General features: G+C 39.8%; 3 protein-coding genes across 6 annotated transcripts in view; 1 reads left to right on the forward strand and 2 right to left on the reverse strand.

Moving 5' to 3' along the window:
* Nucleotides 1–2,410, reverse strand: part of pi4kab (phosphatidylinositol 4-kinase, catalytic, alpha b) — a 26,370-nt gene extending 23,960 nt beyond the window's left edge. For 2 of the 3 annotated variants that reach the window (XM_032515357.1, XM_032515358.1), the window contains exons 1-5: nt 2,201–2,391; nt 1,162–1,278; nt 500–593; nt 194–282; nt 37–109 (exon numbers count right to left, since the gene is read on the reverse strand). In XM_032515357.1, coding sequence (XP_032371248.1) covers nt 37–109; nt 194–282; nt 500–593; nt 1,162–1,278; nt 2,201–2,299 — 472 coding nt within the window. In that variant the 5' untranslated portion in view covers nt 2,300–2,391. Of the gene's footprint in view, nt 1–36; nt 110–193; nt 283–499; nt 594–1,161; nt 1,279–2,200 lie in introns of all 3 variants that reach the window. The other variant, XM_032515359.1, reaches the window with a different exon arrangement.
* A 415-nt stretch (nt 2,411–2,825) lies between these two features.
* snap29 (synaptosome associated protein 29) lies at nt 2,826–6,202 on the forward strand. The gene is given in 7 exon segments (XM_032515361.1): nt 2,826–2,963; nt 2,966–3,006; nt 3,968–4,204; nt 4,364–4,557; nt 5,340–5,425; nt 5,507–5,611; nt 5,830–6,202. Coding segments are annotated over 7 exon segments (942 nt in total). The 5' UTR covers nt 2,826–2,845; the 3' UTR covers nt 5,991–6,202.
* Nucleotides 6,203–9,735: 3,533 nt separating this feature from the next.
* The window catches only part of si:dkey-178e17.3 (somatomedin-B and thrombospondin type-1 domain-containing protein), a 13,196-nt gene continuing 10,453 nt past the window's right edge, over nt 9,736–12,478 (reverse strand). For both annotated transcript variants that reach the window (XM_032516444.1, XM_032516443.1), the window contains exons 4-5: nt 12,272–12,430; nt 9,736–11,140 (exon numbers count right to left, since the gene is read on the reverse strand). In XM_032516444.1, the coding sequence (XP_032372335.1) occupies nt 11,035–11,140; nt 12,272–12,430 (265 nt within the window). In that variant the 3' untranslated portion in view covers nt 9,736–11,034. The remainder of the gene's footprint in view (nt 11,141–12,271; nt 12,431–12,478) is intronic.

Consider the following 12,478-nt stretch of genomic DNA (forward strand, 5'->3'; position numbering starts at 1 on the left):
GTGTGTGTGTGTGTGTGTGTGTGTGTGTGTGCATACCTTTGTCGTGATTATCCGGTGTTTGGCACATGTCCTGCAATGACTGCATGACCTCCATTATAGTGTTCAAGATCTGGAGGGGAAACAATAACTTAGCACTTCACTGCAATGCAGCCTAACCTAGAAATGATATGTTATGGTCACTTTCTAAACTGACCTCTTGTCGGGAGTCCGGGTCCCTCTGAGCCACATCTGCTAAAATAGTCACTAGGCAGTAGCTGAAGTTTTCTGCAACTGGGAGATATTCTGAGGAGCAGAAAATGACAGACAATAATACCTACAGTTGAATGTCACATAAGTGTGCAGCACGAAGTGGCATTTTATGGACGGATATTAACACTATCTCAATATGTCTTAAGACAGTATTGAAAATGAGTAAGAATATTACTAAGTGCACAGTTACAGCAAGTAAATAGAGGCCATTGTAAAACAAAGGGGCCCACTATAAGAGGATTGTTCTCACCCTTTCCTTTCTTTCCCGGGCTTTCTTCGATCCATTGAACCCGTGGTAGCCCTCTCAATAGGCTCAGCAAGTAGGTAACAAGTATGTCTTTGTGCTGCCAGAGTAAAAAAAAACATTACATACCACAAACAACTGCACTTGTTGGCACAAAGCAGCACGTTTGTTTGCCTAAGAAGCACTGAGAAATCAAAAATATTAAGTATTAATTATTTATTCCGACAATCAATTAAATCTGGGTCAAAGACAATATGTCAAACATTACTTGAAAAGTGAAGCTACCATCTCTACATAATCAGATAGCAGGTAAGCTTTCCACCCTGTGTGTCAGTGTGATGAGGTTAGAGGCTTACATGGCCAGCTGCATGTCTAATCGCCAGTTTAATCAGATTATGGGAGTAAGCTTATCATAGTGATATATTTGAGTCCTGCTGAGAGGTTGGTACCAAAAGCCGACTAATAGTACTGATTCAATAAAACTAATAATTTATTAATATGTCATGCTACTGCATCCCTTTGTAATAAACTGTAATTTGAGCAATGTTTGGATCACATTATCCATTAACTGCCGGGGCAACTTAAATATCTACTGTTTAAAGTGATGACGAAATGCACCCAGTGTTAAAAAGGCTCAACAGCTCGATTTCTTACTGACGATCACTCACCTGTAAGCCAGATTCCACCAAAAACACAGCCAACGCAATAACAGCATCTCTGCGACGCACATCTAGAGTGAACACCCCACGGACTTCCACTGGACACATACATTGTAGCTTCTGGACCTGGAAGCACAAAGAGATCATAAATTTATGACCTTGAAATAAACTTATGATAGACAGATATGCATTGAAAGACCTGTTTGAGAGTGATTGCATGCTCCAGTATTGCGTTTTGATCTTTTTAGAGCTATACCAGAAATATCATGAAACTAATTAGAAATTAGTTTTGTACAGACATTACATTTAAGCGCACTGGTCTTGGATTCACATACTTTATATATCTTTCTAACTCTGTATTTTTTTTTTTACACCTTACTACCTTCTTTGGATCAATAACGTTTACTGATGCTATCAAGAAGGAATCCATAATCTACTATGTTTCTGCCCACTGTAACTATGTTATTATGATACAGGTATTTAGGATACTCAAGACAGTCACCTCACTATGCCTTAAAAAAGAATTAGATTAACCCATAGAACATTAGATAACCCATATGCTCCATAAAACAGCCAAACTCGGTACGTATTAATTAGTGCCTTTGTTTTGTTTGATAGCACCTACTTTTAATATTACTTTACCCAACACAGCTCTTTTTCACAATACTTTGAGAGCCCGTTTTGATTTTGACCTGACCATACCTGCAACAGGTTTATGTGGTCTATAATGCTAAACAGATCGCACGGTGTGAGCAGTTCTCTATCAACCTGTTTGACTGCAGTGCTGCTCAAGCCTGATGCTCTGCCTGTCTGATGCAGTGTTAGGCAAAACACAAGCAGCGACGCCACTTTCTTCTGCACTGCTCTCTTCTTCTATTACATTGGAAAGACCCAGCTACACGCAACAAATGTTAGCTTGGCTGTCACATCAAAACAAGCCTGTGCGGAAGCGGAGCTCCATCCTGGACAATTCAGTTGTTCAAAGGTCCTAACGTTGGCTTATTAATACAAATGTGTTTTGAGCTCACTCGGTTTTCTCATTTCTCACCTTTTCGACCGGTGCTGGACTGTGGGCAGCTAAAGAGCGGGCCAGCGACAGGACAGTGTTGAAGTAAAATCCTCTCGTACCGCCTCCCATTCCAGACATGTTTACCACCAACGCTACATGAAACGAGCGAAATTGAGCGAGGAGAGGAAACAGACGAGCAGTGGCAACTGGCTCTGGCAGAGCCGCAGTACGGCAACTCAGCGCGGACAATCTTGACGAGGGGCTTGCAGCAGGTATATAACGGGCATTGCATTTGACCCATTGACTGTGTATTATTAATTATTATAATATGTTAATAATATACAGTCTATGATTTGACCATACAAACAAGATTAAAATGATAGTGACAGGTAAACAACACACTCTTCTGCCTAGTTTCATGTGTAATGATTTTATTTTTGGTGCTTACGTTTTTCTTCTTCTTTTAGTTAAACAATGTAAACAGACAGACATTCAGCAGGTCATGGACAGTCTTGTCCTACAATAAAGATTCAGTGTGTAAAAAAAATACATATCAATAAAATGATAAATGAAAAAGTTAATTAAATATAAAATTAGGTATCTTAACAAATTAAAACATGTTTAAATATAACAAAGTGTGTTTAATTTTTAGTGTGTCATCAGGGTTAATGTATCGTGGTACAAATGGAATCCAACCAGAAAAATGTTAAGAATTGGGAAGGACCTTTGTTGCGTTTATATTGCGCAGCATTAGCTGTTGGGAGAGCACGCAGCTACGTCATCAAACGTGACAGGAAGGGTTCTGTTGCAGCAGTCAGCTGATAAAGCATCAACAACGGTCAAAGGTTTGTCTGTTAGGTTGACTATTCCTATGATCTTTACAGTTTTATTTTAGCTATCTTTTCTACGAGAAGAAAACGTCAGCCTGTTGACACCGCGCCGTCCTGTATGTTTAGTTAGCTTGCAATCCTCGTTAATTAACTTCAGCTAACGTTACCAGTTGACTAACGTTAGCCAACCAACACCCCTTAGCTAACGTTAGCTTTAACACTTAACACTGTTAATGTAGCAACAGTGTGAATTACTTTTTCGTTAATATGACCCATTAGGTGTTTTAGCAAATTGTTAATGTAAAACAGTTTGACAGATTCTCTCTCCATTGCTCAAAACTCGTTTTATTGTGTTGAGGTTGTGGCTAGTTGAAATTAACAATCTAGCTAAAGATAGCGTTAACTTATTTCTCTCAAAGTTTGGATTGCATTTGTCAAATCAACATGTCGACGGAATCTCACATTATTAAAATTAGGAATACAACTAAACTAAGCATTATTTTCAGATTTGATACATGTATTCTTAATCTATCAATTGAGTAGCTAACCAGACTTTGTGAAATGTCAAAAGTTGATAAATGCAAGCTACCAGAGCCCTAAAACATAGTAAATGGGATAATTTCTTACCTGATGAATCTGACCATCATCCCAAATTTCATTCTTTCTTTTTTATTTGTAATTATATGAAATAAAAATAAGCAACTCTTGACATTTGCAAGGCTGTATTTGGAATGTTTTTATCCATATATTTGTAAAGTTAATTGATTTATCAAGCTGAAATCTATTACTTAATCTTCTGTTAGCCAATTAAAAGTTTAATTTTGTTCCAGCTCTTCACAGTAACAAAACTGAGTGTGAAAGTTTATTCTTGACCTCCAGAAAAGGTTGCTTCAACAAAGTTGATGATAACTGGTCAAAAACTCTAGAAAAGGCAAGTAGACCTTGAGTTAAGATTATTTTTTTGTCTTTTCTACAGATGGCCTACCCTAAGTCCCACAACCCGTTTGCAGATGATGACGATGAGACAGATTTTAGGCCTAAAAGTCGGGGGTTTGATGATGACCCCAGTGACAGTGGAATGAGTGAAGCAGAGAGGAGACAGAGGTACCTTCAGCAGGAAGTGATGCGTACAGCTAAGTCTGCTGTGGACAGCAGTCACCGTTCCCTCGGCCTCATCTATGAATCAGAGAAGATGGGTGTGGAAACTGCAGAGGTATGTCAAACTAATCAGATTTACAATGGCAGAGGCAAAGAATTGTATTATCTCTGAGAGGGTGACAATCAGCAAAAGATTGTTGTAGTGTGTATCTATCTATATATATGTCTATCTGTCTATCTATCTATCTAATCTTATCAATCTATGTATCTATAGGAGCTGATACGACAGGGTGAGGTTTTGAAGAGGGCTGACAAGATGATGGACAACATGGATCAAGACCTGAAGACCAGTCAGAAGCACATTAACAGTATCAAGAGTGTGTGGGGCGGCCTTGTCAATTACTTCAAGGCCAAGCCAGAGACAAAACCACCTCCTGAGGAGCCAAAGCCCCGCCAGGCCAACAATCAGTAAGATTCAGTCCTATATTCTCAGAAATCTTTTTTTAATTTATTTATTTTGCAAAATATGGTACAAATTCAAGCTGGACAAATGGTAAAGGTATACTAAGCATTCATTTAAGTTCATTGGCCTCCATGTTTACTTCATTACGTCAGTGTGCTGCTACGTCTTTGTTGTTGTTCTTTTGCTCGGAAGGGTCAGTTTAAGACCGTGACATGTCACTGGAATCTGATATGGCCACATTTAAAATAATGTGAACAGCCAAACAAGAAAAATCTGATCTGAGCAATAAATCTTAATTGAGCACTAACTATTGCAGTGTGAAACTAGCCAGTATGTTTAATCAACAGAAAGGCCTGAAGCTCAGATATAGGCTAGTTCTTCACCCATCTGAGTTTAGATGACTTTAAAAGAAGAAGCAGGGTGTTACAACCCAAACCTCGTTTACCAGTCAGTTATGTATTCGGTAGATACTTTATAGTCTTTATTGCTAGTATACCCATGATATTGGTATATTTTGTGACAATGCTATGTTTATTGTGTCCATGTAATGTGTGATCCATTACCTCATCAGTAGGTAAATGTCTACCCACCACATACAGATCACTTCTATGTATTTGAGTTTTCTGTAGCCAAATTGGAGACCACATTTTACAACATAGCCATCATAACAGTGACTCAGAATGTTTGACTAATGCTACTGTAAAATTTGTGCTTTTGCCATTTCCAGCTTCTCGTCATTGACTGTCCCTCACTAAATGGCTCAACAATGCTTATCTGACTTTCTCAGATTACAGAATGCCATGTCCGGCAGCAGAGAACATGAAGATAAGTACCAAGCCAGCCACCCCAATCTAAGAAAGTTGGATACAGAAGGTAAGAGTTTGCACAAGATCCTTAGCATGGTATAACCATACCACAAACTGGCTGCCACCATTCCAGATTTCTATGTTCCAGGATTTGGAGCTTCTGCATCAACAGGTGACAGCTCATCTGGACAGAATGGATACACTGTGAATAGACACCTTAGGGAGGCTCACCAGACCCTCGACAACAATTTAGGTAAAAAAAAAACTGTTTTACAATGAAGTCACAAGAAAGGCACAACAAGCTTTTTGTAATGTTTGAATTATAATTCTTTTAATTTTGCTAGGTATTATGAAATTGGAAATGCATTTAAGTTCCCACAATTTGGTTTACAACATCATCAAATCCTTTTAAAGTATTTTCTGCCAATCCACAGTTTAACTAATGTTAGGTGTTCCTTTTGAATTACCCAGATGAGATGTGCAGTGGCTTGAGTAGACTGAAGAACCTAGGCCTTGGTCTCCAGTCTGAAATTGAAGACCAGGACGACTCCATTGATTCTCTGATGAATAAAGTGGACAAGATGGATCTTAAGATCCACAACACAAACCAACAGATTAAAAACCTCAAGTAAAACAAACATTTGGACTCCCCTTACAGAGACAAAACACTGCAACAGGTCATCCTCTCACTTTGCTCTCCATCCTGTCTTAAGTTGTATGAACTATTCTTTTATTGCTGGTTTTAGACATTTTTATCTATATTATTTTCTTCTTGTATGGCTGAAAGGAAATTTCCCATTTATTTCTATTTAGTATTTGTTCATAAATACCTATTGCTACTCAGTTACATGTTGATATAATGATTTCTTCCACTTCAAAAATAACTGATTTGTTAACTTGGGTGCTTTTGCAAGAAATATTCTATTCAAGGGGTGTCTCAGATGTGTGTGACTATCCAGGTAAAATCTGTCTAAAACTGGAATGTTTGGGGTGTATGGTTCATATGTCAGTTCTAACCTTTTGGACCTGCCGCCACATTTGTACTAAAACACTTTCAAGTCACTTTTGCCTTACACATTATTTGTACAGTAGGCTAGCTTTTGGTTCTGTGCCATAGTTTTGTCTCCACTGACTGGTACATCTCACCATGTTTTTGTTTTTTTTAAAGTACATTCATGTTCTCCAGTGCTTTCCCCAGCTTTATATACATTGTTTATATTGATAGATATTGTATTGAATATTGCAGAATGTGATTGAGTGAATTACTGTACAGCGTAAATAATGTGAACAAACTAGCTCTGAATATATTCTCAAAGAGAATATATTATCAGAAAATATCTTCTCTAGGATATATTTATGAGTAGATGAACCACTTTAAAGTTTATCTTTTAGTAATGTAAACACAATGTGGGTGCCCGAATATATGGAGGGTCACTCCACGACGCAGTGAGTCCTGTGCTGTATATCATTCGCCCTCTCTCTCCCCTTTTATTTCTTCAGCTGTCCTGTCAATAAAGGCCTAAAAATTACCAAACAAAAATAAATGTAAACAAAATGTTACTCTAATTAAAACAATCAAAAGTAAGCAAACAAATGAGGATTCATGGTTTCAATTTTTTTCTGTTTCATTTTTGCAATGAATATCATGTAATCTATTTAAAACCACATACCCAATAAAAACCTTTATAAGGGGAGTCTCAGGTGTCTTATAAATTGTTTCTGTTAGAGTGCAGCAGGAAGTCAAAAGCGCCACAAGGTGACGCCACATTTCCAGAGCGGAATTTGAATGAGCTGCTGCAGAAAAATACCATTGTTTATCATGCGTTTGATGGTGTATGTTGGCACAGTATCTGTTTAAAACGGTTTAAATTTTTTGATGCATTGTGATATAGCAACAGGGTTACATGTTATGATGAAATTTGAGCCCTGTAGGTGCCATTTTATAATCCAAGTACCCTTACTACAGAAAATAACAGCTGATATTTCAAAACTCTGTACTTTTTTGTGTGTGTGTGTGCGCGCGCGCATGCTGTGTACCAGGTGTGTTGCTGTGTGTAGCTCAGGTCCCCATGTGGAGCTGTCTATTCATTATCATTCCTCTGTGTTGGACCAGCTGCTCCTACAGTGACAACAAGCCCTCATTAGGATGACTTACTAATTACAGTACACACTTCCATAAAACACATATACACATAACACTGGGGCGACACGGAGGGGAATATGGGGGTACCAACTACCCAGGGCCACTAGCTGAGGGAGGCCCCTGCGTGTCTGAACTAGATATGTTTTTTGTGAGTTCTCAAACACCTTGAGAAGGTTTTTGTAGATGATTATTTCATTTCTTTATTTGTATTTGAAGCAAGAATGAATGTTGAAGAACATCCAACTAAACCCTCTGGTAAATAGTCTACTGGTTAGGGGTGGTGGATGGTCCAATTAGCACTGTGAACAGTGTATTTCATGTGAGTTGGGGATGGGCGAGTTGATAGTAATGGGGAAAGGGTGTATGGCTAAAACCCTGCACTGTAACACACAACATGTGACTTCTCCTATTGCACGTGTAGTGTACACACACAAACAAACGAGTAAACAAAGAAGACACAGTACCAGATAATTGCAGCGTTATTTACACATTAGGATAAGAAGGAAGAAGTCAAGGATGTTCCAGTAGACAAAGCCATGCAGTCTTGAGCAGTTATCATTTTAGTTTGGGTCACGGAAAGATGCACCTGGTTGGAGGGAATGTTTTTGTAGCTGAAGGATTGAACACTCTTAAGTTTGATCAGTGACACCCATTGCTTTTGTCACTCAAATGTAAGCATGTAAAAACAATAGGATTATATACGATGCACAAACGTTTACAGATAGATTGGTACTGAAGCGTCCTCAGGTGGAGGTGATACAGCACATTCAACGACATACCAATAAACGGAAGTCACCCTAGGGTTCTTTCCCTTAACACCATCCGTAGGGGCCGGGAGGGCTTTGAACAGCTGTCTTGTCAAAAGCAAACAGTGGCCGTGCTGTGACAAAGGCCGCCGGTGCTGGAATGCCCCCCTTTTCAGCGGGTGTAATCCCAGAACACACTGCTGTCGGAGCCCATCAGGCACTGGGCCAGAGATGGGCCTTCCTGCCCTTTGGAAAGCGGGTTAGCAGCAGAGACAGGGCAGCCATGGGGGTAAAGCCTGCTTCAGAGGGGATGGACTGTCAGGCTGACGGCACTCTATTGCCACTGTTGTAGTAAGAGAAAATAAAGAGTTGTGCTGACGGAGGGGAGTTTGGTAGGGATCTGGGCAGAGGGAGGAGGGAGGAGTGCAGAGAAAGGGGGGAGTGTGGCCAGAGAGATTAATGGAAGAGGTAAAGTTCAAGTGTCCCTGAGATGGAACACATAAAAGTAACCAGGAGTATGAATTTTTCTTAAAGGACGAATGTGGGAAGTGTTTATTTGTTGGATCTTGGGTTGTCTTGTTTTCCACAAAGGTCAAGTCTTTCTATACTCATTTTCCAGACAAAAATTATCTTCATCCATAAAGAGAATGAGTCTTTAAAATTATTTAACTTCAAGTCTAAGTATGTGGCACATGTAAAATTTACATCCTCAAATCCATCTATTGTGTTTTACCTCACATTTACTCCTCTAAATCTCATTGCCTTCTTCCTTACATATCTGCTTATGATGAAGGGCTGTAGGGCAAGACAGTATGGAAGAAATATCATGCTCTTATATTGTGGTTTAATTTCGTTTTTGCGCGACATGTGGTTGGCAAATGTTTAAACTGTCAGCAAGGACAAGGAGCAATTGCTTAATCAACAACTTCCAGGGTCATAGTCAAGGTTTGGACATCCCTCCACCATGTTCAGTTTAGTAGTCCATATATCGCCTGAAGGAGGTGGCAAACCGGCTTTCAAATTGGGCATCTTGGTATTCTCTGTCCAGAGCTGTTGTGAAAACATGAAAACAAATGCGAGCAGCAGATGATGTGAGTTGTCCAGTGTCTAAGACCTTGTGTGTAGCCTGTCCACACATCATCTCTGCCAGTTACATAACACAAACAAACCCCAAAGTGGGAAAGTATGTGAAGCAAAAACATGATTATACACATTAGCTAGGTTGTCGTCATCCCATTTACACCACAGTAAAAAAAAAATGCCAAGAATGCAACAAAAATATGTTGACGGGTACATGTTAAAGTTACACATGTTCAACTGCAGTCTTCTTTTAACTGCCAAGTGCTGCATGTAAACACTGGTCAAACTGAGGGAGGTAATTAGAATTGCTGGGCTCATAGTAGTAATTGCAGAGAAGAAAGGAAAGAAATGCTCATGGTGGTCTGTAACATCTGAATGCAATATATAGGTATAAGACAAGAGGGGGAGAAATGTCAGTATAGTTGTTTATTTTCACTAATGGACAGTATACAGAGTATGATGTGCTGCTCTAATAACATCATTTGTTTTATAATAAATAAACACACAGACATGGGAGAGAGAAAGTCCTTGGAGTAAACTTCTCTTCTTAAAGCAGAAGTACAAGAGATGCGGAAAGGCGTACTGAGTCATTTGACTGACTCCTGGTTTTTAAGAATACACCAAGTCAGTAGAGGGCAGAGAAAAAAAAAAGTGTAGATCAAGGATACGTGGGGAGTGCTGGAAAAAGATTCTGTTAATGAATAAAATGGGAGTAGCATGGCTGTATGCAAAAGATATATTAGATGACACTTTGCTAATAAAAACTCCCTTGTGACGGTAATAGGATTTCCGAGCAGGGCAGGGAGTAAGAGAAAACATTGTTATGAAGCAATTGTTTTCAGTCTTGGACACAGAGGACATAGAGAACCACAGTACAATACTTTTTAATGGCTCTTTTTCCTCTCTAACAATATAAGGTCTAAACAGATGAGACTGATTTCAGCTATGAGTCACTCTATACTCCTAAAAACATCCGTCACTGATCATCAGAGGTGGTGGACATGAAAGAAGAAGCTTGATTGGAGACAAAGACGCAAATCTCAGCACCTGAGAATCAATACCTGATATTCAACTTGACTTGCTGGTATAAATGTTTTTGTTGAAAAGAAATAATAGCAGTGACAAAACTGTAAAACACAGATATATTGACTCAAGGATTCTAGCAATGAATACAATTTGGATGAACCAGTTTTCAGCTTCTCCAACCTGCAGGCGATTTAGGGACCCTGGCTAGGGCTTACACTGGGTGCAGCAACTGCTGTTTGGCATTTGTTGAATACACAAGTGTAGCTATATAGACACATATACATAACATATAAACAATCAAAAGTAAAAAATGTATAAAGCAAAATAATATATTTATATATTTATACATTATGCATTAACAAATGCACTTGCATTGCTGGAGGTAGATAGCAAAGATTCAGAGGTAAAAAGGCATATAGATGTTGCTGTGCTTTGAGGGAGAATAAGTACGCAATGTGTCTGTAAGATCTGAAGTTAAATGCAAGAATTTCTGTGTGTATACAGTACAGAGTATGAGGTGATAGGAAAAAGTGGCAGGATGCTTCTGATCTCCTTGAGTTACCCATCCAGTAATCTGGATCAGAGGGATCTGGCTTGGCTGGCAGGGCTCTCCACAGTTAGCAGGAGGTGCAGAGGGAAATCTTGTCTCTGCATACGGATGTCTTGGGTTTGCGTGTCAGCTCACACGAAGAGCACAGAATAGGGAGGACAGCGGCAGCCCACAGAGGACGACTCCTTCACCCAGGAACCATGACAGCCCGGGACTGAAGCTGCTGCCCAGAACGTTCTAGGAAGAAAAAGATTGCAACAGGCATGAAACAGTTGGTTACAATATAGGGAAAGTATTAAGAGATTATGAGTATTAACATTTTCATTTTTCATTCTACAGTCTACAGTCTAGGTGAAATTTGATGCAAAAGTTTCTTTCAGCCCAGAATTCGACACATAATTGATTTAACGTTGTCAAAAATAGTTTTATATTAATACCCAGAAAGATGTGGTTGGGTTAAAAGGCCACTTCAATTTTGGGGGAAACTATTTTTCAAATTAAGCCTAAACCCTATGAGAAAATGAGGTACAGATGGAGAGACCCTGCCCGGAAGAGGCCCGGGGCCCCCGTCTGGAGCCAGGCCCAGATGGAGGGCTCGTCAGCGAGCGCCTGTTGGCCGGGTTTGCCACGGGGAACTGCTGGGGTCGGGTGCGCTGCCACATGGGTGGCGGTGAAGGTCCGGGGCCTCGACGGACCAGGCCCGGGCTGCAGAGGCTGGTCTCACGATACGAGATTATAAAAAATAGATTCCACTTGCATTTTACGCAGGAAATTAATATGCATATGCTTGGCTAACGAATATTAAATATTACACCATCTGTGTTAGGGAAAGTGTTTCTTTCAGAAGCAGATGCTAATTGATCCCATAGACCATCCAGATCCATTAATTGTGCTAAACTAAACTTATCATTCAACACACTGTACATTTTACATGCCTACAAGCACATAAAGCACTGTATTTATTAATTTCTGTGAGTGTCTTGACCCTGGGCTTTTCACCTAGTAGTTGCTGAAGCGGAAAATAAATGGTTCCCTTTCTAGATTTCTTCAGCTGGTCTGAAGATGGCTTATTCAGTGGTTTTCAAAGAGAGGTCCATGGAGCCCCGGGGGTCCTTGAGGGGGTCTCCAGGGGGTCCCCAGTAAAAAGCTGAATAATTTATTTTCACTATTATTCCATTCATAAGTAGCACAATAACAGAATGTATGACTATTTTGGTCATGGGTTTCCTACACCTTCTTTATTAAAACATCTAAAATCAAAAATCCTATCAGAGGGGACACCCCGGGATAAAATCTCATCAAGCTGGAAACTGTGAGCAGCGTAATGGATGAACTTGTCTTTAGTTTACTTTTGGTTGTTAGGTTTACCTGATGCTTTCCAGGCCGTCTCCTCCACAGCGGTCTGACTTTGACATGGCATCACTCTGACACTCTGCACAGACCAGCCTCTCCTTCACCAGCTGAGCACTCCACAGTTTAAGTTTACATGCTGCGCTGGCCTGTTTCACCCGCAAATAGACACAGTAACTGCAAGCACAGATTAAAGAGAAGAGAGAGAGAGAGAGAGAGAGAGAG

This window comes from Etheostoma spectabile, chromosome 5 (genome assembly GCF_008692095.1).
Source record: "Etheostoma spectabile isolate EspeVRDwgs_2016 chromosome 5, UIUC_Espe_1.0, whole genome shotgun sequence".
Classification (NCBI taxonomy): domain Eukaryota; kingdom Metazoa; phylum Chordata; class Actinopteri; order Perciformes; family Percidae; genus Etheostoma; species Etheostoma spectabile.